Source organism: Corapipo altera, unplaced genomic scaffold (assembly GCF_003945725.1).
Source record: "Corapipo altera isolate COAL_440 unplaced genomic scaffold, ASM394572v1 61, whole genome shotgun sequence".
In the NCBI taxonomy this organism is placed as follows: Eukaryota; Metazoa; Chordata; class Aves; order Passeriformes; family Pipridae; genus Corapipo; species Corapipo altera.
Window position 1 is genome coordinate 5828407 of NW_020884910.1, and position 24570 is coordinate 5852976.

Below are 24570 nucleotides of genomic sequence, written 5' to 3' on the forward strand. Positions count from 1 at the left end.
AATGTAAACATTGTGAGGATTTTTGATTACAACTTGTGCTTCTTAAGAGCAGGGGTGTCCCAGGACTCCTCTGTCTTGCATCCACTCAGGGGCATCATTCAGAGCCCTGGGGCACCACATCCCTGAGACCAGCTTGCGGCTGAGGCAGTGTGGTGCTGGGACTCGGAAATACGGAAGAAAGCCTGATGATAAATGGCTGACCCACCCAGCAGGAAAGGCCTGACAATAAATGGCTTAATAAAATAGCTATTTTAATAAAAAAGAATAAATCTTCTGTCATTCCAGATGCTGGGGGAACCCCACGTTCATGAAAAAGCAGCATGTTAGCCCTCAGGATCACATGTAGATTTTACAATGGAATAGCTGCATCTTACACTATAGACACTGCAAATCAACATATGTTACATCACAGCTGATCTGAATATCCAGACACTGAATTCCGTCTCTCAGGAGGAGATAAAACTATGTCCCTGAAGTTCCCCTTATTACATAAAACTCCTTATATCCTGTGTTCTTAAAGAAACAAGTTGCAGATAAAAGCATCCTAAACTTTGGCAAAAGCAAAGCACTCAGATACCATGGGGTTTAATTAGCCTCAGGTATTTAAACTCACTGCAATATACAAGAATTCCAGTCTCAGAAAAAGTATGGAAAGTTGTCATCACAGAGGTTCTTCAGGCTGTAAGAGAAGCCTCTTTGTTTCCAGTTAAAATGTCCGTCACCTCAGACCTGTAGGGCTACCTCACTATTGTTAGGGGTGGCCATCTCAACACCCACCTAGACAACATGAATCCAGAGTGCCAGATTGCCTTCTTTATGGAGCTGGCAGTTGGGAATAGCTAAAGGCTTCAGAGGGAAATAATCTTATTTGAGATTTTTCTGTTTAAAAACACCCTACGGACTTTGTCTGTGCTCCTAAAGTCTAATGTAAACCAAACATTAAAGGGTCAGACCTACAGAATTTTCAGTTTGCCTCTAGAAACTGGAACAAGTGGATATAAGCTTAAAAACAGAAAGCAAGATCTCTTCTGGGCTTCATCTCTCTGCTCCTTACCCTCAGCTATTTATCAACCATTTAATATTTCAAAACCAAGATTAAACCCAAACAAGGCAATATATTGCGCAGTTTCCTTCATGTAACTGCAGAAGAATTAATGACTATGAAAGAGGAAACAGCTGAAAAGCCAAGAAAAACCCTTTAATTTTTCCCATTTCCAAAATATAAAGAAACTACTTGCCATCAAGTTTTTAGCTTAGAATTTTGTAATCAAAATACATACAGGAAACTTGCCCATGCTTTCCAAGGGAAACATCTTCAAAGTGAAACCAATTTCTGTATGGTACACCTGATAAAATAGGAGTATGAGAGAAAACAAAGGCTGCAGTTCTTCTCTTTATCTATTCTACTATTGTGTTTACATTGGTCTGTGTCTAAACGTCCCTCTGCTGACATTTAAGACAAAAAGGAAGAACATGAAAGGCCTGGGGAAAAAAGAAAGTAAGGCAGTAAAGTGCTTTGTCTTGCAAAATCAGAAAGTCATTGGCAATGAAACACTCTGCACTGATAAAGCACAAGATTATACCAGATTTATATGATTTATCACAACTGAAAACGAAAAAGCAACTGAAGCCCTAAAACTTTCTTCTACATCTGATATGAAAAATCAGATCTGTTACTTCTAGTGATATCTGAAGTTTATTGCTTGGACTAAAAAAACCAAAAACCAAACCAACAAACCAACCAAAAAAACCCCCATGCAGTAAGAGTTTCTCAGATGCTTCCTTCAGCTTCACATGAGCCTTCAGCATTCCAGCAAACACTTGCACAGCATCTCAGGGGCAGCTCGTTTTCAGCTGTGGAACACCATGTGACCCCAGCCCACACCACAGAAAGCCATTTACCCCCAGACAGGGGCTGTGGAGGGTGACTAGAGGTACCTGAGTGGGAGTGTCCCTCCCACCTAGAGACTTCCAAGTTAAAGAAACTAGATGACTCAAGAGACTAATTCCAATCCTGTATTCTAAAAGGAAATCTCAGACTAAATTATTATGGAGCATTTTTAGCAACCATTAGCAGAAGAAACAGTATTAAACTGTGGGTACTATGGTTATGTAGCCCCATCCCAACTTTGGCATTCCTATCTCTGCATGAGTTGAGAGATTTCATCCCTCAACAGTTAAACAGTGAGTTCATCTGTTATTTCACAAAATACAGAAATATGAACCTTCTTCACTTCCCAAACACTGGAAAAATAAACTGGAAATGTCAATGAATATTTGAACAGGTCCTCATTTGAATCCCACATTCTTTAGATTTTCTAAGTCTGTTTAAAAAACAACCCCTTTACCTCTTTACCAAAAAAAAAAAAAAAAGAGTATTTTCTTAATTCTCCTCAAAGTGTAATGATTGAAAGGACTGGGGACTGTCCCCTTTTAATGCCCAACCCTGTCAATATCTTTAGGGGTAAATTTAACAGCTAAAAAAAGAAAAATATTCAAACAATTTTACTGAAAAATCTGGTTTTTTGAGACTTGCAGATATTTTCTTTCCCAGACATGCAGATTATTTTCATTTCTTAAATTTCCATTATAAATGTTTTTGTCCAGGTTTCCTACAAGGTAAGAAACAGATAAAGGAGCATTTTCTCACAATCAGAAGTTTTATTGTTAATCATTACTAATAAAATTATGACTACTTTAAAAAGTCAAATAAAACCAATATAAAACCATGGTCATTAAAATATTATATACACACATAGCAAATCAGCTTAATATCAGTTTTCTATTGTATCAAAGAGCACATACTTTAGTACCTAGCAAATAAAGAGTCTGATTTCAACTTCAAATAGTCACTTTATATTTACAAAAATATTAAATAAGATTTTTGAAAAGTAATCCTCAAGTCCAAATGTAATCTTAACTGTACAGAAAAGAGAACTTTTGGGAGCTACTGTAAACCACAGAAGGAACAAATTCTTTCTGATGCAAATTCTTATCCATCAGAAACAGACTGGCTTCCTAATCTCCAGGTTCCTTTTGAATGCCAAGTACATTTCCTCAGTTTTTCTGGACTTTTTCATCCCCATATCTTGTGCAAATAAACGCCCCAGAAGGTTTCACATGCCATTTCTAAAGCCTCTGCCTTCAGTGTACCTAACACAGGTATCAGGTGCTGACTTAGAATGCTACAGCAGCCTGAGTTTACAATCTTGTGAAAGATGTATTTGGTGAAAAGGTATAAGGTCACAGCAGTATGTCCCATTTGGAACCTCATTCCCAGGACTTCCTACAGTGCTTTATATGGCACAAATACAGTAAGCATATTGACCTTTCCATACTAATGGCACTGACACAAAAGCACTTCAGAGTTAAACTGCACATCTGGAGAGGGGTATTATTATGATTCAACTGTGGTTCATAAAAAAAAATTAAAAATACAGGACTTAAGTGCAACTTCCTTTACATAATGTGCATAGACAATGCAAACCATCCTTCTTCTTTTTGCTTTTCTACCTGCAAAAGAAGAAATCAGTTAAAATTTAAATATCGTAAGTTTCCCACAGGCTTGCTAGCCAACAAGTAAGATTGCTGTCTGCCATCAGCAACATGAAGGGAGTCACATCACCTACTTCAGGCACCTAGTTTAAGACACATCTACCTTAAGAATTCCCAATTTCCCTTCCGGTGATACTTTGCTGTCAGGACAGGGAGTCTTGGACCCTTTGTTTCTCTTTATTGCTCCTAATTTAGATTATTTTGGACACCAGGAGATAGGTTATTAATATGTCCCTGTGCTTGCTTTCAAGCATGAAGATCTATGACTGGATTACCAGACTGTACTGCTGCCTGGAATTCCCCATGAGAGCATCTCACTGCAAGCTATCCTTCTCTTTGCATGTCAGGAATCAGAAATCTAGACTGGGGATATTTCTTCTTGCCCATTGTCCATAATCCAAACTGCCATGAATCAATCACTAATAGCCTCAGTAGATTTAAAGCAGGACAGAGCTCTCCCTCCTTCATCTATCTTGTTTTTTCCTTATATGACAGCATAATCAGATGTTCTGGTTGAAGATTTCAGTCTCACCTTTGGTCTTTGGCTGACAGAAGTTAATTTCACACTTTCTGACGTGGCACTTGGGGGTGAACAAGGTTTGCTGGAGTCTCCTACAGACCTGGGGATATTCAAAACGAGACTGAAGGAGTTAAAAACGGAAATGACTACAAGAATCATATCTCAGATCGTGAGTTAGGATTCCTCATCAATAGCCTTCAACAACCCACGTCATCTGCATTGTGTCACATTGCAGATATTTTACATACAAACAGTGGAGGTTGTGAAAAAGCTACTGGACCTTTATCCCACTTCCACATAGTTTAATGTGATAAGTCACAGAAAATCCATGAAGCCAAAGAAAAACATGGCAGTTTTTCCACTGTGTTCAATTTCTGCTGCATGGGTAATCAAGACACTACAAAAGTGAAATAGTGAAGGGTTAACTTTTACCTTCTTATACTGGTCATACTGGCAGAGGAATCCCCCTTATCCTTGGAGCTGTCCACACCAACTGCCACAGGAACAGACACTTCAACTGTCCTCTTTTCATTTTCTAGGCAATAAATAATAGCTTGATTCTGATGAGAACACAGCAACATTGCACAACATTCATTTCACCTTCCCACTGAGGGAAGGGGCATCACATACTTCTTCACAATTGCATAAAATATACAGACCAGAAATAAAACATCACGTTAAACACCAACCTCATACCCACTTTCTGAAAATGACTGGCATTGAAATCAGATGCTCAGAGCAACTCTGGTCAATGTACACACAATATGGAATGATTCTTCCATGGTTAAGTTTTCTGGGTATTTTTGGCAATCAGAGGCTTAAAGAGTTCTGATTTCTCTACTTTGTTCCTTTAAGATTTTACTTATCATGTTGAATTGATATTACAACAGCCAAAGAAGCATTAAAAGTGTTATGATCCAACCCATGAGTCACTGCACATGCATGCATATGCACACACACGTGGTCTCTCCTCCTCCTTCCCCTCTCCTCCAAGTCCTTCCCCCTTTATACATCATGTGGTTTCAGAAGAGGCAAAGGGTGGGTGTTCTAGACAGATCATGTGCACGGGGTCACGTGCAGTTCTGCCTGTAATGCTAATGACTCCATGAAAAGACAAAGCAGCCCTCACCCCCTGGAAAGTAATTTTGTTTGTAGTTACACATTGCAGCTAATCTATGAATCTTGAATCATCAAGATATTCCTTTAGCTAATTTACCTGTTCAGGTGACTGGAAGCTCCAGTTACTCCTTTCTATTACCACTGGCAGTGACTGAGCAAAGTAGTCTGATGGAAAGAGCACCCAAAAGACCAAAAACTAGAAGATGGTTGAGAACTGGATAACCACTTTGCCATGACTTTCAAAAGCCTGACGTAAATACTTTTATGTAAATACTTTTTTATGAAAGATTCTGCATGATAGAGGACAGATTAAAAGCCTAGTGCTGCCCACCAGTGACTATCACAGAATCAATTAAGTTGGAAAAGACCTCAGAGATTGAGTCCCACCTATCATGAAACACCACATCAACTAGACCATGGCACTGAGTGCCATGTCCAGTCTTTCCTCAAAGATGCCCAGGGACAGTGACTCCATCACCTTCCTGGGCAGCCCTTGACAACCCTTTCTGTGAAGACATTCCTCCTAATATCCAAATACAGCAACTGCTCTTCAGACAAGAACGTAGCAAAGAACAGATTTACCATGAAGCACAATACTTCCAGCAGACTAATTACTAAGAAACTAACTTTAGGAGAGGTTTAGCTGACATGTTTTAAGCTCTCTGAAGTAAGGAGTGTTTGTATGACACAGTCATTGACAGCAAGTGTACTGCTGACCATAACCACTCATCCAGTAAGATAAGGACACAAACTCTCAAAAGGAGAAAAACACTGTCTTACTAGTTTTTGTTTCCCCTGAAGCTGGGTACTTACCAGTATAATTCAGGGATGGGGGAAGAACAGGAGACAGCATTGGAGGGACCATATCATCAGCAGCTAATTTTTGCTGGTCTATTAACTGCAACAGTTTATCACGTGCTTCTGTACTCTGGCGATTCAGCTCTGCAATTCTTTCCTCCAAGCTCTTTGATACCATGAGATGAGTCTATTGGATAATGGGATAGTTACTTCCAGTGAAAAATTGACAATTTGCACCGCCAAGGAGAGCATACAATATATTTCAAGTACTGCTACGTATTTAATTTTCAAACTGAAAGTGAACATAATTATATAGCACCTCCCATGAAAAAATTGATTTTTCCCCTCCCTTTCACTGTCCTATATCTAAGTCCTTAATTGACTAGACACTACAATACTTTAAACTGTTCTTTCAAATAGGAAAAACACAGCTATTGTCCATATAATTTAAGAAATAAGAAGAACAAATCCCAAAAAATCCCACCAACCATCCAGAAATTTACCATAGTTAAGAAAATACTTAATCAGAGACACGTATTCAGGAGGGTGTGGGGAAGCAAAAGCAGGTTTCTAGCAGAAGTGTCCTGGAACTCATCTTTAAGCTGTGTTTTCACCTGCTTTGACCTCTTCAACTCCCCCTCACTCATTGCTTCCACAAAAACACTACCTTCTAAAAGTTTACGTGGTCTTGTACAACTAAATACTGACTAAATATTACACAACGTAACACAATGTGGAAAATGACAACACTCTCAGCCTACATTTACATGAGGAAATTTCAAGTCTTTAGGATCCTTAATTGAACAGTCAATTAGCCACTGTGATGAACACAAGTAAAGGCAGAAGCAAGTGCAGGGATGTTCCTCTGTTAACTCCACTAACTTGGGTGTCACTGAATAACTGCTTAGTTTCAGGTTAAAGTTCTTCCATGTGAACTGAAACCTTCAGGGTCTCTCTTTCCCAAAGATTTTGGGATTTTCAAAGAACAGGACTGATAAGACAGACCCAACAAGTACATACACTGTTGTCAAGTATTTGCAAGAGATGGACCTGCGCCAACTTTAATCTCATGGGCTTCTGGATCACAGTAGCAAAAGAGGGATATGATGTGGATTTAAATATGCATCTTAAAAGCTTGACAAGAACCTGTGAGTTGGTGCAGTCCTTTCATTGTTAATATTATCCAAGCTACAAGAACAACACCTGATCATATTGCAACTACACCTCTTCTTGCAGAATTACCTTATCCTAAACCTATAAATGTGCTGCACACTTTTCAGCACTCGTATATAACAAAGGCTAATGAGAGAAATCTCCCTAGTGAATGACAGAAATCACAAGTCCCCAAGCAAACAAATTAAAAGAATAACAACTGACAAGAGGAAAGACACAAAAGCACCAGTAAACCATGGGAAAGCAAATCAGCAAAAGGGGGATTCAGCCTTCCTCTTCTGCTAAATTCTCACCTGTCCTTGTGAAGAGTCTGGACTAGGATCTGCATTTTGTATTGGGTCTGGCTGATTTGGGCAGTCACTTGTGTCTCCAGAGGCACCTCTGAATTTGCTCAGTTGAGCTTTGATTAGCGCATTCTGCCGTGTGAGCTCAGCTATCTGTCCCAGCAGATCACCACTTTGAAATAACTCTTCAGCTGTGCTGTTTTTTCTAGTGTCACCTTGGCAGGACAGGTTGATTTTCTTGTGGGAACCCTCCAAGCCTTTGTCTGCAGAAGGAATTGGTTGCCTTCGAGAGATGAGAGAGTTTTCCTCAGTTGTGCTCTGTGCCTTCAGGGAGGAAGGTAAGCTCCTTTCCTTGCATGGGTCTCTTTCAGTGTTTTCAGGAGACTGAGAAATGGTTGTAAACACTGAACAAGAAATAAAGTAACAATAAGGATGGAAACACGGGATCCTCACCGAAGAAACTAACAGTGACTTTGTTGCAGCACAGCACTAAAAATCAAGAGGGAACTTGAATTGTAACATCTAGCCTGAATGGTGTTACGTTACTGATCAAAACCACTCTATGCAACATCCTGCTGCAAGAACTCACCAGGTTTATTATCTCCTATTGCAAACAGCCTTACATTTAAATGATTTAATTAGAGATTGAGAGAGAAGCCAGTGAGGAGAAAATAAATTGTTTTCAATTTCTTAGCTGACAGATCAGATACTATTCCTTAGTTAGTCCTCCATTTTCCAAAATCCAGTTACCTTAACTGGTACTTATATTGGATTGTTACCAAAATTTTCAGGATAATAAAATATTTTATCATAATAATAAACTAGATATTTAGTCAGCCCCCAGAAAGGGGAAGCACTGTGGCCAGCAAAAGTAGTTAGGTATTTTTTTGTGATCATCATCAGCAAACAGATAATGCACCACACAGACATGTCTAAATAAGTTACAGCACTGTCAGCTGCTACATGCCAAGTCCAAGTTGAATTTTTGATCAAAACCTGATTTTCTATGCTTTATATACCAAATAGCCCATTCCTTCCCAAGCTATAGTTTTTGCCTCTTGAGCAGGGAACATTTAAAAATTTACACTCAAGTGTGTTTTATGAATCATTGAGCATAAAGAAACATTCAATCAGTTTAATATTTGTTGAGCTGTTTAGCATCAGTCTTGAAAGAGCAACAATATATTTATCACATAGCTAAACTGTGGAGAAGTCCAGGAATATAGTTCTATAGTCTTGTTTCTAATGACAGACAACATCTGACAGTTCTCAATGGGACTGAAACAAGACATTGCTCTTTGTAGAACAAGACCTTTAGTTCATTTCCTCCAGATTTATTATGTACCTCCTCACAGCAGAGCAGCCCACTAAATGGCTGAACCAGGTATAAACTTCCAATTGCCCTGCCAACCCCTTAAAAATCAAAAGGACTTTTGGTTATTTTTCTGACTTGAAAAAGGCTTACAAAGAAACACAGCTGAAAAGGGAGGGGAAAAGAGCAGGGAAGGCACAAACCCCCACTACTGTGCCCTACTTCCTGTCAGCAGCCATCAAACCAGCCATGGATATAACTATCTGCCTCTTAACAACAGTGTTATACAGGGCCTGGCACTTGGTTACAATGACAGTCGCAGGAGGAAACAGCTAATTTTGGGAGTCTCAAAGGGTCCTCCCTTCTGCTCACTTCAAGAAGTTTAAATAAGAAATACCTTCTCTAATCACTCCTGATGAACTTTCTTCCGCCCAACAACCAGAACTGAGCTACCAACCTATGAAACTCCTAAAGCCTATAGATACTGACATAAGATGGAGTTATCTGGTTATCTGGCAACACATAATTTCACCCAAAACTTCCTCAAACCTTTCCCATGTATTAAGTGAAACTCAGTAATGGAAACCTGCCCCCAAAGCCTTCTAAAAAACCCTTTGCTGGGAAGATTGGCTCAAAGCAGGAGTACACAGCCTACAGACATCCTGGTATGTCTGCAATATGGGCTGCAGAAGCAGTGAATTTCCAGGCTTCAGTGGTCCCATTACAGGTGATGGAGGCTGGAGTATACTATTGGCAGATGGAAATCTGAGATGATGTGCTGTCCATTATTGACAAATAGCTACAGCAGTCATACAAAAAAGTGACAATCAAAACCAGTACAAATAAAAGTGTCAGCCTGAATTGTCACTGACAGGACTGCTGACCACAGATGGAAAACAGAAAGCCTGAAGGATATCTAGCAACAGGCACAGTAAGAAAAGAAATGTGTATATGGATGCAGCAGTCAGAAATTCCAGCTCTGGGGCCAATGTGCCCAAGCATATAGATTCTTACAGACTCTGAAGTCTACTACTACAGCCAGACGGATCTCACCATTCTGGAGGGAAGACAATTCCTGACTGCTCTTCTGCTGTGGGGGTGACAACAGCACAGCTGGCTGGAAGATGTGAGCTGGCAGGTTTCTGTCAGATCCCACACCACGTGAGGCACCTGGCCCCGTGGGAAAGGTGAAAGGAAGTTCTTCCTGGGGAAATTTCAGCATATTTTCCCTCTTGCCTGCCTCAGTCCTGGGCTCAGAATAGGTCACATCAGGTTTTTCTGAAGAAAAAGACAAAGCAGGGATAAAACTTAAACAAATGAATAAAAAAACAGAGAAAAAACCCAAGTTTAGTGCAATAGGAATGTAGGGAAAAATCTCAGTAACAACTCAGATACCCGAAAAGACAAGACCAGGTTATGTTTCACACACAATCCTAACATACTTCTGATCCCCAGGTACAGAACTCTTTCACTCAAGCATATTACAAATCTTTACTGGCCATAACAGCATGAAAAGCTCTTACATGAAGCCTCACAATCTCAGGATATTAGTATGAGATCTGTTGGCAGCTCGTGCTCAAGAGTTAGAGACACACGACTTGTGAAGAACAGATATTTGAGGTGCATTTGGTGACATCCTCTTGAGACAAAAAGACCTACACGCTTGTCCTAATGCCTAAGTAGAAAACAATTCAAGGCATTTTCAAGCTCTTTGATGACTTTTTACAATTGTATTCAAATAAGACATCTCTTCAATTAAAAAAAAAAAAGTTATTCTCCTGTATTTAACTACAATTAGTCTGTGTGTATGTTGCCATCTATTTGGAACATACCAGAGGCACACAATGAAAAGCATGAAATTCAAGCTGTAGTGAGCTGAGATACCATAGTAATTTTAATATACTTATATGCACTGATCTGTTGATGCCATTTTTGCACTCTCCCTCCACTATTTTGTTCAGGACATTTGTACCAATAAGAGAAGTTAGTGGAAAATTAAGAACGTATCTGATCCCAAAATACAAAAATGACAAAGAGTCAGAAGAGGCTGCTTGCATAAAATACTGCTTACGGTTTACTTTACTCAGAATTTAAATTTAAAACCTGCCACTCGCTATTCAGTGACCCTGGCAAGAAATAAGGTCGCCCTGCTCTGCTTCACTGTACAGAACTGCATTTCTGAAGTATCCCTCCCACTTCCCTCTCACCCTCCTTTCCTTTCTCCAGAGACCTGTGTTAGCTTACAAATGCTTTCTGTGCTAAAACTACCTAGCTCATATGTTTCACATCCAGATAGATGCATTAAGGGTTCAAGAGATCTCCTTCTGAAGGAGGAGGAGAAAGAAATATTTTTTACTTTAGGAATCTTTCTTCCCAGGAAGATGGCTTTTCCTGAGAGCCAAGTAAGAAGATTTGAAAATTCTAGTCCTGCAGAAGTGCAGAATGGTAACATCTATTTTCGTTTGTTTGTTTTTTCTGTGGGGTTTTTTTTGTGGTTTGTTTTTTTTTTTTTTTTTCAAATGAGGGGTGCTTTTCTGACAGTTTGGATTTTATATTTTGGGGTGTGATTTCTTTTTACTTGCTTTTACAAAGCCTGGGTCAATCACAAAAAAAAAAAAAAGAAGTGACCTTGCATGTGGCTTCTTCCTGAGAAGAATATTCTTCCAGAAAGAAAGTTTTTAGCTATAAAAACATCCACAAACCCAACATTTAACTATGAAATACAAATAGCTCAGAGGAATCTTGGGATTCACAAGGATTTACTGACCTTGATAACAAAACCAATTCATTTAAACAACCAATCAGGCAAACAGCTGGGAGAAAACCCCATGGTGAAAGAAGGTTAAAAGTACAAGATGAATATTTGGTTACTTTGGCCATCAAGGCTACTGGCTTAGTGTAGCCTGTCTCCATATCACTCAATTGGTCACTCACCTCTCACATAATATCACAAATACCAAGTCAGAGACCCCTGCCTGACTGTTTCTGGGCCTCAGCAGCTGCTGTTTTGTTCAGCAGCGACCTCCAGTGCCTTATGGAAGAATCAATCTCACAGTGTCAAGCTGCCTCAGCAACAGGAAGGCAACATCCTGATTCTGTTGCATTTGGTTTCTTTGGTTGCCTAGGGTTTTTTTAAAACCCTCAGAATAAACCTGACTTTGTAAGCCAACTTAATGGGGAAGGCTACTCCCCTCCTTTTGTGCTTGTGCTCATGGCAGAAGCCATGGCATATGGATTTACTGAAGTGAGATTCATGCTCATGCAAGAGGTATTTATGCAAGCAGACATCTATTAAATATCAGATTTTCCACCACAGGGATAAACTAGCCACAGCTCCTGTTTCATCCTTCACACATGCATGTACACACCTTGGCTGTCTGCTGGACCTTTTCTTGCAATTCCAAAATGTTTAGAGCTTTGTTCTCTTTCAGGTTCTACCAAAGGGAGGCCTTTAAATGCTTGTGTGAGAGACATCAGCTTTTCATCTGTTACTGTCATGTACTGCTGAAGCTTATTCTAAAGGAGGAAGGAAAACAGAGATACAGAAATTTGTATGCTAGCATAGATTTAGAAAATCATATACCACAAGCAGCCCTGAGAAGTAATTTGGCCTCTTAAAAACACTGCGTGGTTCTGTAGCATTCCAGGGAGGTATTAAATAATAGTCTCCATGTTTCTTGTTTATTTGTTTTCCCTTTTCCTAACTCATGACACCAATTCCTGTGTGAGGTTGTTTGATCTGTTTCCAAATGTAACCATTGATAAATCTACCTTCATTGAAAAAAAGAAAACACACAGCATTACATCTAGTCTACTCTCTTGCTCCAGTATAGTTAACAGCATAGAACTGTGAAAGAAGATGCTCAAGCTTTTATATAGATAAAGGAAAGCCTGGGTTCACTTTCTCAGGCCTTGAAGTTAAAATAAAGATAAAGTAACAACCTTCCAAACATTCCTTCCCCGCACTTGCTATCATAATTCTCAAGCTCCTCTTTCAATGTTATCATTTTTTTCTGTTTATTGTTAAAATCTCTAGAATATGAGACAATGCATCTCAGCCTATATTTGGAACAGAACTCAGAATTCTATCAAGTCATCCTGATGGGTAAGAAGCGAGGAGGGCTCAGTACCTGCATAGTAATGTTTTCTTCCCTCACTAGAAGTACTTCTGCAGTCAGAGCATCAATCAGTTCTCTGTGCTCATTCAACATCTCCTCCTGCTGCTGCCTCATCACCTCTTTCTCATGAAGCTGCATTTCAGTCTAAAGAGGGAGAAAAAGTTAAAAACCTACTATAAACCAATACATACTCACATTTGAAAACAGGAATGAGACAATATGGCATCAAACTGTAACAGCTCTTCCCCCTATTGCTAAATTGACTTCACTACTTTCATGACAAAACCCAATTGTCAGGGCTTGAGAACTGTCAGAGAGCTTACTGTTTTTTCTTTGTTACTCCAGAACACTGTACAGAATTCTACACATCCTTGTTCTCCTGCCTTTACAACTTTCACAGGCTGTAACTACAGTCATTGTCTCTCTGCATAGATACAATTTCTCAAGCCACTGAATCTTCACCAGTAATCAAATAACTCCACGTGTGCTAATGCTTATCAGTATCCCGTGCTACTTGTGCCTATTCTTTAGTTTCCCTTATTCATTAATGAAGACAAATTTGACTAAATAAAGGAGAGAGTACTTGCTTTTTAATGTTTCCCATCAGAGAAAAACTTCTAGAGGGTTTCAATTATTTTATTTTTTTAAAGAAGACAAAAAAAGTTTATTTGTTAAGTAATCTACTTGAACATGAGAAACAACCTTACTGTAAAGAACTTCTTGCCCTCAAAAGATATTAATAATCTATAAGGATAGACCACTGCAGTAGTCTGGTCTCTTGTACAAGACACACAATAGTCCCTTCCACTTCTAACTGATAAATGGAATACATAACTGCCACTTTTTGGAGCACCACAACTAAACAAGGCTACGAATCCACATAAACACATCAGAATTAGCAGATGGAACCCTTCCCCAGATGGATGCTCGCACTTACTCAAATGAATCCCTGAATAAGAGAAATACATCCCATCTCCAAAACATAAGAGACCCTGAAAAGCAACTGAGGTATTTTTTTTGCTGCCAGACAAAATTAGAGCATGAGCTGCCTATAGCATACTTTGAATTATTTTCTGCTGGCATTGGGACCAAAAGTGAAAAAACATTAGGATTTAGATAACATGCTCTGCTGCACCTATTAAAGAGTGCAGGAACTGTCATAATCCAGCTTAAAATGTCACATAGGCCAAATGAATCTGTGAGACACTGCTGCATCTTGATAGCTCTGGGGTACAGATGAAATAAAGCATACTTTTTTTTCCTTTTTAAAAAAGAAGTTCTATAATGGTTTATAGGTAGTGTTTACGGAATTCCATTAATTCCCAACTGTGCACTGCTACAGTGAGCACTTCAGGTCATTCTTGCTTAAGGCAGGGTTGCTGTTATGGATAGAAAGAGAGCCAAGGAAACCCACAAAGAAAATTGGGGATTTGGGTCCACTGCTCTAGTGACAATAGTGTTGCTTTTGGGAGGCAAAGGAAGACACGAAATTTGTAAACAAGGCTGTAGTTAATATCCTGCTACAAGTCTGAACATACTTAAATAACAAATTTTAAATTATTTCAATTGGTATTTTCTTGTATTAGACACAGAGAGACTAACTCCTCCATTTTCAATCCGGATACCAGTTTCTAACAAACTAAAAGTTTTAATTCCTAATTGCAAGCAAATCAAGTAATAAACAATAATAATCAGAGGTCAATGTAAAATGGTTGGGAGCCAGAAAAGACCAAAGTTCATATCTGTAAAGTAACTTTATACCCTTCTTCATTCACTCTACAGAAGCAATTTTAAGTCTTCTCACCTCTTTGAGGTATCTCATCAAACGACATAGAGCGTTCACCAGTGACAATGTAAACCCAGAGAGGCCTTCACTTCCCTCTTTTTTTTGAACCTCACGACCTGTACATCGCTCATATTCCTCCAGTTCATGCTCCACTTCATGTATCATGTGGTTGAGAACATCTAGGCTGGATTTCTTGTCCCTCTGAAGGTCAATGGGGTTTAAATTAGCTGGAGAACCATCTCTCCTCTGTCTTGCAGAGTTCTGTGCAGCTTGCTTTCTTTTCACTGAGAGGGGAAAAAAGTGTCATTGGAATTTCAACTTGTATAGAAACCTTTGCAGTACCAATGAAATTACACTGTTTATTGAAGTAAATCAAAGGAAAGGCTCTCTCTTCCCATAAACTGAAATGGACCATCAATCACTCCAGCAATTTTCAGATAATCAAAAAATACATTTTCTGCCATGACATTAGTACCTCTCAAGTATGACTGACCGGTGCTTTCATCTTGGATATCTGTCTGTACTTTCCTCTTTCCTAGTCAAAAGTATGGAAACAATTTGCTGGTGAAAAATAAGCTGCTTTCTCATATTCAGTAAGCAACTCTTTTACAACAATGCTTTCATGTTACAGCTTGTATCTGTGTCAGTCCTCACACACAAATGTGTAGAACATGCAGACTGAAATGCATCACAAGTCTGTGCAGCACAGAGTACAAAGCTGTATCAGAACTAGAAAAGCCCCACACAGGAGAGAACTCCACAACCTGCAACGTAATGGATAGCATCAAAGGGCCACACTTATCTTCCCAGATTCCTATGGGCTTGGCTTTGTCAGTGAACATGCAGAACACAGGGGAATACATTAGATAAGGAGCTGTGGAACATCCATCCTTAGATATCCTCAAGATGCAAGAGTCCCCTTATCAAACTTTGGCATTACCCCTGCAATGACTTCCAAAGATCCCTTCCAACCTGCACTTTCTTATGACACTAAGGACCTTGGCCCAAAGGGTATATTATTTTTAAAAGTACTGAACTCTTTGCTGCAATTTGCTTTTGTTTCCTGGAGTTTGGGTTCAGCACTTGTCTCACACTGTCAGTGGAGTCTACAGTTTCTTCATCTTCATTCTGAAGTCTTGAATGGGTTCTCTTGATTACACTGGTAGCATTGAGGGCTGATTTAACACAAAACAAAACAAAAAACACATATGTGAAACACTTCAGGCATGTTATGTGAAGTAATTTTACCAGAAGAGCCAGCTTTTTAGTCTGGAAATTCATCTGAGCCAAATTAGCATACATCTCTGCCTCTCAGCCCCCACACAGAAAAGGAATTCCTGACAGGATCCTGTGAACAGCCTCAAACCCTCAGGAGGTTGTGATGTGGCAAATCCAACCTGACTGATCCAGTGATGGAGAAACAGTTGTTGGAGTCAAAGGCACATTTGATTCCTGTGATAAGGTGGGTTTTCTCATATGCTTTTCGGCCCACAACTGAGAATTCACGGAGGAATTTTCTTGTCTCAACAACCGAAGTAGCCTACATTGAAATCAAGCAAAACAGTGAATTTTAACAGGACAGTAGTATGATTTTAAATTAACTGTTCAGTCTAGATAGAGTTTCTAAAATTATCTGCAATTGCTCAGGTGAGTTCCCTGCTCATATTCATTCCCAGCCTGAATGCTACAACAAGGCCTGTCCTAGAAATCTGAGATAAGGAAAGGACAAAGGGAAACAGAAAAGCCAACTTAACTAAACCCATGCAACACCTTCTTAACTCCATCTATTTCCAGTGATAAGCAGGTAGAAACCAGAATGGATGGATTTGTACTGACCTGTCAGAATTGATGCTGGATTTGAAACCTAAAGAATTAGGGAGTCCATCTTCTAATAACGCTTCCTCTTCGTCTTCATTAAGAGCCTTTCAGGAGACAACAAAGAAAACAAAAGGGAATTCAGAAAAATTGTTTCAAGAAAAAACAAAACCACTTGTTTCAGTCTCCAAAACAAAATTTAAGGAAGAAGATATACATTAAAGAAAAACCACCAAATTCACACCCCTTTGTGGGAAGTTTTGGGCCACTTTAGCACCTAAGAAATATTGATACTGACAATTATCTCTGAAAATAACTCAGCAAGTTATTATCCAATATTTTCTTTGGATGACTTACATTAAATAAGAAAGATCACATAAACTGGAGGATAAAATAAAAGTTGTAAAGACTGCATCAAAACAAATACAGAGATATAGCAGGTAGAACATGGAAAAAGAAACTTAAATCATAGCATTTGTAAACTTTCATCCAGCCGATGTTACAAGGTAAACAACCTTGTAATGAGACCTTACATTTTTGTAAGAATGTAAGAAAATTACATTTATCTTCTGCATGTAAAATGCAACCTGACCAAAATACAATCCTGTGGACCTCATTTATATGAAAACTTAAGCAACCAAATTCGGAATTAGGGTTCCTCGAACTACCAGGTTTCTGAACTTCTATGTAGGTTTCACCAGACAGCCTTTAACTATGATTTTCGTAGGCACATAAGAAAAACTCACAGAAGCTTGCCAGACAACTATCAATACATGTTTCTTTTTAAAATTTCAGCCTATCATGCAGGATGCATCCAGTGATACAGCTTCCAAAGATGCTGCAGTTAATTGTCATATTAAAAAAACCCACAAACAACAAAACCCCATAGAAACAAATGCCACACTAAAATACATGACAGAAGTATTACAACTCAAATTATAAATGAAGGATAGTACGAAACAGGAGTAGAGAAACATGAGAATATGAAACCATCACTTTTGCTCCTACAAAGCCCTTTTGGTCTTTATTAGTGAGCTGTTTTCTGGGAGCATCATATGCCTGTTCTCAAACCACAGTGAGTATTCCCGGTACAACTTACATTATGAAAAGTAAACAGAACACAGAGTCTATCTAAATGAAATTTTAAAGAAATTTAAACAATTTAAAAACTTTTTAAACAAATCTGAATAAATGTAGAATAATGGGAAGTATTAAAAGTTAAACTTGTAGGACTAATCAAGGCTATGGAGTGAACTGGTCCCCATATATGCAGACATAATGGGTAAATCAGAAACATATTTTGAAATGTAGCAATTAGTTAAGTAATACAGGAGTTCTTCTCTTAGACTGTAATTACCTTGTTCTCTTCCTGATAATTCCAGAATTTAAAAGGGAGGGCACGCTACTATGAGAAAGCTTCTACAAGACATACGATGTTTGTTTCTCATATCCGAAGGTTAAGAAATCAAAAAATCATGATTCCCAGAGTCTCACAAAACAAACTCACCTCTGTTTAACTTTGTCTTCTGTGAATGTCATCAATATGGTATAAAACACACAAACCCCAGGTTTAGGTCTCCTTGGAAACTCTACCTTCGAATATTCTTACTTTGTGCAAACAAAAAAAGCCACAGGGTATGTATGGAACAAAATGTACATTACCTGGGAATCCATGACAGATTCACTAAGGATGGAAAGCTGACTGGGAGGATCACATTTTTGTACAATGGGTCCTTGAGATGATTCTAGGTCACAGTTAGGAGCCATTGTTACATTAGGGAAACCTAGAGGAATTAGATAACACAGGGAAGAACACAGAGGACTTGGTCCGTACTCACGTCTCAAGACTTTGTACAGAAATGCAAGTTCCTGTACTTTGCAGAAAAAGGGTCACAGGGATGTTATGTCGCTTTAAACAACGACTAAAGACCAACCATAGAGTTATCTTAACACACTTGGCCATGTACCGGGCTTTTGCCCTCCTCACCTGTGTAAATACACTTGTGCAGAAGCAGCATCCAGGATTAAACAGTTATTAAGAACAAAAGAGAATGGCAGCCTACAGAGAAATAACCTTAAGATTTCGCATGCAAACAGCCAGTCCTGCTTTCCAGCAGCACAAGGATTCACAATCCAAGCTAAGAATAGGAAAAGCCTCAATCAGCAATTGCTGATAAATCTTTAACAATATCCAAGAGCAGGCAGTCAGCTCATGTAGCAATGAGAACCAGAACTACTACAGTGGCTCCAACTGGTGTTCTGCATAGGCCAGTAGCTTGGCTGTCAAATGGTAAGTTTGAGGTGTTTCACACTACAGGATGTGGAATTCCACAGTGGACCAGTACAGTGGAATAACCACCCATGGGTCACTCTGCCCTGCCATGGGAGGTATTATCCTCATCTGTGTTCCATCCAACACGAACAGGATAAATTGTACTACATTAGATGATGAGATGAAAGCAGTTAGAAAGAATACTCAGCAAAGGAAGACTATGAAAAGCAAGAAGATAACCTTAGAAATACTACCATGTAGAGAGGAGATGATCTACCTGTTCGTGTGCGAGGAGCATCCCCAAACAAGTCTTTTGCCACAGCAATAACCTGATCAGATCGATCCAATACATCTTGCAAATGGTATTGATCAGACAGAATCTGAAATTACAGTGTATAAGGAAACACTTCACACTGAGCAGATTGATTTTTCCTTTTTTTTTGTGTGTATTGTTCTTCTAACAGTTATTGAGGGAACAGTTGACATGACAACATTTGCAATGTTGGTACTGTGTAATTAGATCCTAATTAAGACAGATCAGAAAACCATACCTCATTCTGAGTCACTAGAATTCACACTGTTTTTCTGAAAAATTAAACAGTTATTACTTCAGGGGCCCCCATCAGTACTGACTCTTTCTCTTTAGAGCCAATCCTCTCATTCCCTTCTCCCTTCTCCTCCCAGCCTGACACAAACAAGAAGTTGGGTGTTTATGACACACTTATCAAAACACAGACATATCTGGCAATAAAAAAAAAATAATCAGTGTGCATCCTCAAATCATTTGATCTCAGTGTTGTTGAGTCATAGAAGACTTATCTACAGCTGACATCCAAAAAAATGGATCATTAGAAACAAAGCAATACAGGCAGACTTGTTTCATTCAGCCTTGACTCCTGAAAATCCTAACACTTAAGCCATATACCACCCAAAAACTTTCAACAGACACAAACACAGCTGACTGCATCTGGCATTGGAAGACATTTTGGGAATCTCCACACATTTCTCACAAGACACAGCTTCTGTATTCAAAGTCTCTCTCCCCCAGTGTCTGAAGTCCATCGCAACAGCTGAGTCCTAAAGAAGGAAGTCTTGAAGGTCAAAGCAAGAAGCATCCAGCTACTCTGAGACAAATGGAGCTGACTGGGGATGTGGCTTCGTGAGCAGAACACAACTCAAAACTCCTCACTAACTCCTCAAGTTATTCACAAAGCTGGAAATGGAAACCCAGTAAAATTATAACCCTCAACTTGCAGAGAAGGTAGTTATTCCTAAACACCAGAGAGGAGACCAGATATATAAGTGACCTCCACTTCATCATGGTTCATCAAATTGATCCAGGGAGACTGCAAGTACTTTAGAAGATCCCACAAAGAAGTCAGGCTCACATATGCCCTCCTACTCAAAATTTAAGAACTGAGTGACAATTTTTGTTCCTCCAGGAATTGCAAGAGGGACTGTTTTGCAAGCGTTTCAGAGCACCCAATGCCATTATCTCCACAGAGTTTCTTTCAGGGTCCATTGGTAAGTTTGCTGGCTTACATTCAGCCTCATACAAAAAATTCTAGGCAGTGGCATTTCACCTTGTTTCTCCCCAACCCCCTATTTTACTACACACTTTGTTACAGCAAGAAGTTTCCCTACATATCTGGTTTCCATGTCTTTCTAGTTTTCTTTTGAGCTTGAATTACTCTGCAGTAAATAAGACTTCTCCTCATAATTTATTTAGCAAATCAGTGAATATTCATCTTTCAATCATCTCACATATCTACTTTTCCAGATCACTATTCAGTTTTCACATTTGATACTAACTAAACCTCATTTAGCCATCTGATGTCAAAACAATGCAGGCTTTAGACAAAGCTATGCCAGACCTGCAGAAGAAAAAAAATATAGAAAGAAAAAAGGGAAGAAAGAGTTTATGTGATCCCTTTCCCTAAGGCAATTAAAAGTAAATTGATGTGTATAATCAGAGAAAAATTATCCTGATTAATTTGTTTTCAACCTCCCTACATTAGAACCTTTTCAGCATCAGCAGGTTCCTAAGCTTTGCCCTCCTGCTGAACATGTTATGAACATTTCTAGAGCTTTGCTCCCAAGGTGGATTAGCTCACCCTTGCGTGTGATCAGAAGAAAAAATTATATCAGCTTGTAAACCCCTTTAGGCCCATTTACATGCCCTCAACAATTTCACCAGATGGTGTACTTTGTTCCAGTTTGCTATCACCTATGAATTTCAGTAAAAATCATTTTTCCTCCTGTTTCAGATTGTTATCAAAGATAAATAAAGTGGACTAATCCTAAAATCTCCCCACTACAATAATCCATTCACCACTACCCTTTGGTGCAATACACTAACATTATTTAAAAAACAAGTAGTTACAGGACCCATTAGTGTGGTACCTAAACATTCACAGCCCGCAGTCACAGAGGTGAACTTATTATTTTATCATTCAGATTTTCAGGCAGAAAAGTCATCAGAATAATAAAATTTTGCTTGTCCATTTTATAACTTTTGCTCTCTTTCTCTTCAACCTACAAGAGAAACCACACTAGTAGCAGCACCTTCATAGCTTTTGTCTCTGAGTCTCTGGCAGCTCAGCAGGATTCAAGGGGCTTGGGAAGTTACACTCACATCAGTAACTAAAAAGATCACCAAGGAAACAGAGACAAGGAGATAATTCACAGTGGTTCTGCTCCACTGGGAGACACAGAGTCCCCCTAGTTACTCTGAATAACAGGATCTGGTAATTAACAAGATTTAAGCTAAGGACAGGTCAAAATGGTAACTCTCTTCCATCTGTTTTATTTTTCTCTATGCATAAGAAGCTGCCAATGTTTCAAACAGCAACAGCCAGACGGGTTTCATCTTGCCTGGAATCATTTCCTTTTGTCTTCCTATCTGGAAGCATCTTTTCTCTAACTGAGAAGTAGACACAATCTATATCCAATAAAGTAAATTATAAAGGTAAAGCCATTCAGGAGGAATTGAGATTTGTGCACTCTCATCAGAAACAGCAACAAATATAGAAGACTATTTCCTAAACATGAGTTTCACAAAGCCACAGAATAGGTAGTCCAGCCAAATCTTAGAGAGGGTGGTGTAATCCATCTTTGTGATATGTAATTTGTTTCTGCATGGAAATCTTATTGAAACTAGCCTGCTATTACATTAGTGAAATTCATACAGAAGTCCACAGGTCTTTTGAATACTCTGCTGAAATGCATTTGGCAGGAAAGTAACAAAAGTAAGAATTAAAGTTTGAGGCTTAATGAGCACAATATCCTTAACACAAAAATTCTACCGTGACTGCAGAGAAACAAGGGTCAAATAGGGAACTAGGCGGTGATCTTCAGTTCTAGGTACTTTGATTTGTTTCTATCTATGGCTGAATGTTCTCAGAGATCAGAAACAGACTTCTGAAAAATTACAAAAGATGAAACAAAGAGGAGGTTTGTGATGGTTAATCCACTGCACATTTATAGGACTACAAGATCACGTTTAACTGCTAGGCGAACATTGTTCATCATCATTCTTTACCTATAATTCTCAGTTTCTTCAAGTACAGAGGTCTGAAAGCTAATTTTCAGATTAGTTTTCATAACATATGGCAAGGAGTGACCTGCCATGTGAAACAAAGGAGATCTACCACTGAAATACCTTTTCAGACAATGACAGCTACTCACTCTGTTGGCTAGGCTTAAATTTACTGCTACAGTTCAATATTCAAAACCAAATTAAATAATATATTTTCAGTCAGAGTGCTTTAGAACGCTGAGAGAACAAGCTTTTTGATCGTCAGACGACAAGCTTGTCAGTCCTAGCTCCAACCACTACATGTGTGCAGCACAGTGTGTCTGCATACATGACATCAAGTTATCCAACAAGAGGAGCAAATGTTGCCGCATGTGCAAGAGCAGTTTTCCAATACTGCTGCAAATCACCTGCAGCAGGCTGGAAGTATGGATTTAGCTCTCACCTCACGCATCAGAGTCAATTTCATTTTCTCCAAGGAATCAGCATCCAGTTGTTTTTGCTTCTTCCATTTTCTGTTCAGTGCTTTCTCTTGCAGTTCCAGATGTGCCAGTGCTTTGTTTTTTGATTTGTGTATTTCACGGCGCCGCAGCTACGCAAATATAAAGGACACAATTTTAAGATCAAGAGACAATCTAAAGTAAAATTTGCAGGCTAATGCTAACAAGCTCCTCTTGATTTTAACATTCATGCACAGAATATTATTTATTTCATGGTAATACTAAGGACAGTCTCATAAACATCCACAAGAGTAAAGTGCTATCAGTATCAGCCAGACTTAGAGCAGCTCCAAAGGTGATCACCATTTCCATCTGCCTTACACCACTGACTCAGCAAGAGTTTCTTCAGCTGTAAAGGGAGACAAAACCCAAACACTACAACCTATAACATCCATAAAAACACAAAAGGCATTTTCCTCTTTTAACGCTGTTGGGTCACCACAGATATTCTCTCTCTTCTTCTAACAATGAGATATATTAAAAGATAACAGTCTAAATCCAAATTAAAGAAATTAAATGTGAGGTGCTTGCTAAAGTCTCTGGAAGCTACCAAGTCAAACATTTATAGAATCAAGTCTCTATTGTGTCCATCTGTCTTGACTTCCCTGCCAAAATTTATAAGCAACAATAGCTCATACTGCCTATTCCGTCCTTAAGAAATATTAAATGTAATGCACATAGTTTGCAATGAACAGATCCTTTAGCATAAAGAAATTATACTTAAATTGTTTAAATGAAAATTGTTTTCAGAATTGGAGAGACTCCTCAGATAAAGCACTTCTTTCAGTCCTTCCAGCAGAGACGTAACTTCAACCAGTCAACTGAGTTTTTACGTATTTACGTTTTTATGCATTTATGATAGCATACAGTTCACTGAAACAAAAACTATGGCTACTGCTTCCCAACAGGAATAGAAAACAGAAGAACACCAACTGCCAGACTTGGGGATGCTTGATATCATAAAGAACTAACACTAAAGAGCCAACATGTTCAGAAGCTTAAAAGGGAGATTAAACAGAAAATATCCCTGTAAGTGTGGTATATTTATGTCAGACAGGCAGCTAAATGCCCTTGTAGTAAGGAAAGAGAGGTGGTTGCTATCAAACTTACAATATCCTCAGGAGTTGCACGGTGCACTGTCAAGTCATGGACGGTACTCTGTGAACAGGAACCAGCGAATTCATCAAAAGTCATAACTGAGGACACACCGTTTGGTTTTTAAGTTTCCTTAAAAAAACCCCCAAACAGCCCAACTTCCAAATTACAATTTAATCAGCATAACACTACTCAGCGGTGCATCCCTATGGCGCTGGGGAGCATTCCACCCCCGGCGGGAGCCAGCCAGCACAAACGGCACCGCCCCCAAGCCCCGGTGCGCTCTGCCCCCTGGAGAGGGAGGAGGCCTGGCATCCAGCAGGGCCACGGAAGCCAGCGGGGACATGTGCCCCCCGCACACGGCGTGTCCGCCCGCCCAAACCCACACGCAGCCCGGGGATCTCCACGGGCGAGCCCCTACGAGGGCGGTGGCCCCCGGGGGCTCCCCCAGCCGTGGGGACGGAGGCTCCCCGGCCCTCCTCCCAGCCGAGGCCGCCGGCAGCAGGGAGCACTTACATCCCAGTCCCGCTTAGCCGCCGCCGCCTTCCTGGAGCCTTTCCTGCCGGCGGCGCGGGGCCGCGGCCCGCGGAGCACCGACATCACCGCCCAGGGAAGGGGCCGGAGCGGCGCCGCGGCCGGGTCTGGCGCCGCGGCCGGGTCCGGTTCTATGCCCCGTTCTCCCCGCCCC

At 39.6% G+C, this 24570-nt stretch overlaps 1 protein-coding gene across 4 annotated transcripts; it reads right to left on the reverse strand.

Annotated features, from left to right (window-relative positions):
* Nucleotides 1-2641: 2641 nt before the first annotated feature.
* SPICE1 (spindle and centriole associated protein 1) lies at nucleotides 2642-24570 on the reverse strand. Of its 4 annotated transcripts, XM_027653565.1 has the most exons (17): nucleotides 24399-24570; nucleotides 23898-23945; nucleotides 22733-22879; nucleotides 19030-19132; nucleotides 18143-18264; nucleotides 16502-16587; nucleotides 16063-16205; nucleotides 15703-15840; nucleotides 14684-14949; nucleotides 12892-13023; nucleotides 12130-12277; nucleotides 9815-10039; nucleotides 7459-7853; nucleotides 6008-6179; nucleotides 4508-4610; nucleotides 4088-4175; nucleotides 2642-3513 (listed from the first exon to the last, which is right to left on the reverse strand). In XM_027653565.1, the coding sequence occupies exons 1-17, from the start codon at nucleotides 24480-24482 to the stop codon at nucleotides 3460-3462; spliced, it is 2454 nt and encodes an 817-aa protein (XP_027509366.1). In that variant the 5' UTR covers nucleotides 24483-24570; the 3' UTR covers nucleotides 2642-3459. The 4 variants fall into 4 exon arrangements, with proteins under 4 accessions (XP_027509366.1, XP_027509367.1, XP_027509368.1 ...); XM_027653566.1 differs by lacking the exons at nucleotides 18143-18264; nucleotides 19030-19132 and having other exon boundaries at nucleotides 24399-24568; XM_027653567.1 differs by lacking the exons at nucleotides 19030-19132; nucleotides 23898-23945; nucleotides 24399-24570 and having other exon boundaries at nucleotides 22733-22836.

Excerpts from the sequence above, each read along its gene's own strand:
- SPICE1 (XM_027653565.1), bottom strand. The coding sequence starts at position 24,482 with ATGTCGGTGCTCCGCGGGCCGCGGCCCCGCGCCGCCGGCAGGAAAGGC. Across the intron at positions 16,588-18,142 it reads AATCTGTCATGGATTCCCAG|GCTCTTAATGAAGACGAAGA; the intron begins GTAATGTACATT and ends GTCTCCTGAAAG. Across the intron at positions 16,206-16,501 it reads TCCAGCATCAATTCTGACAG|GCTACTTCGGTTGTTGAGAC; the intron begins GTCAGTACAAAT and ends ATTTCAATGTAG.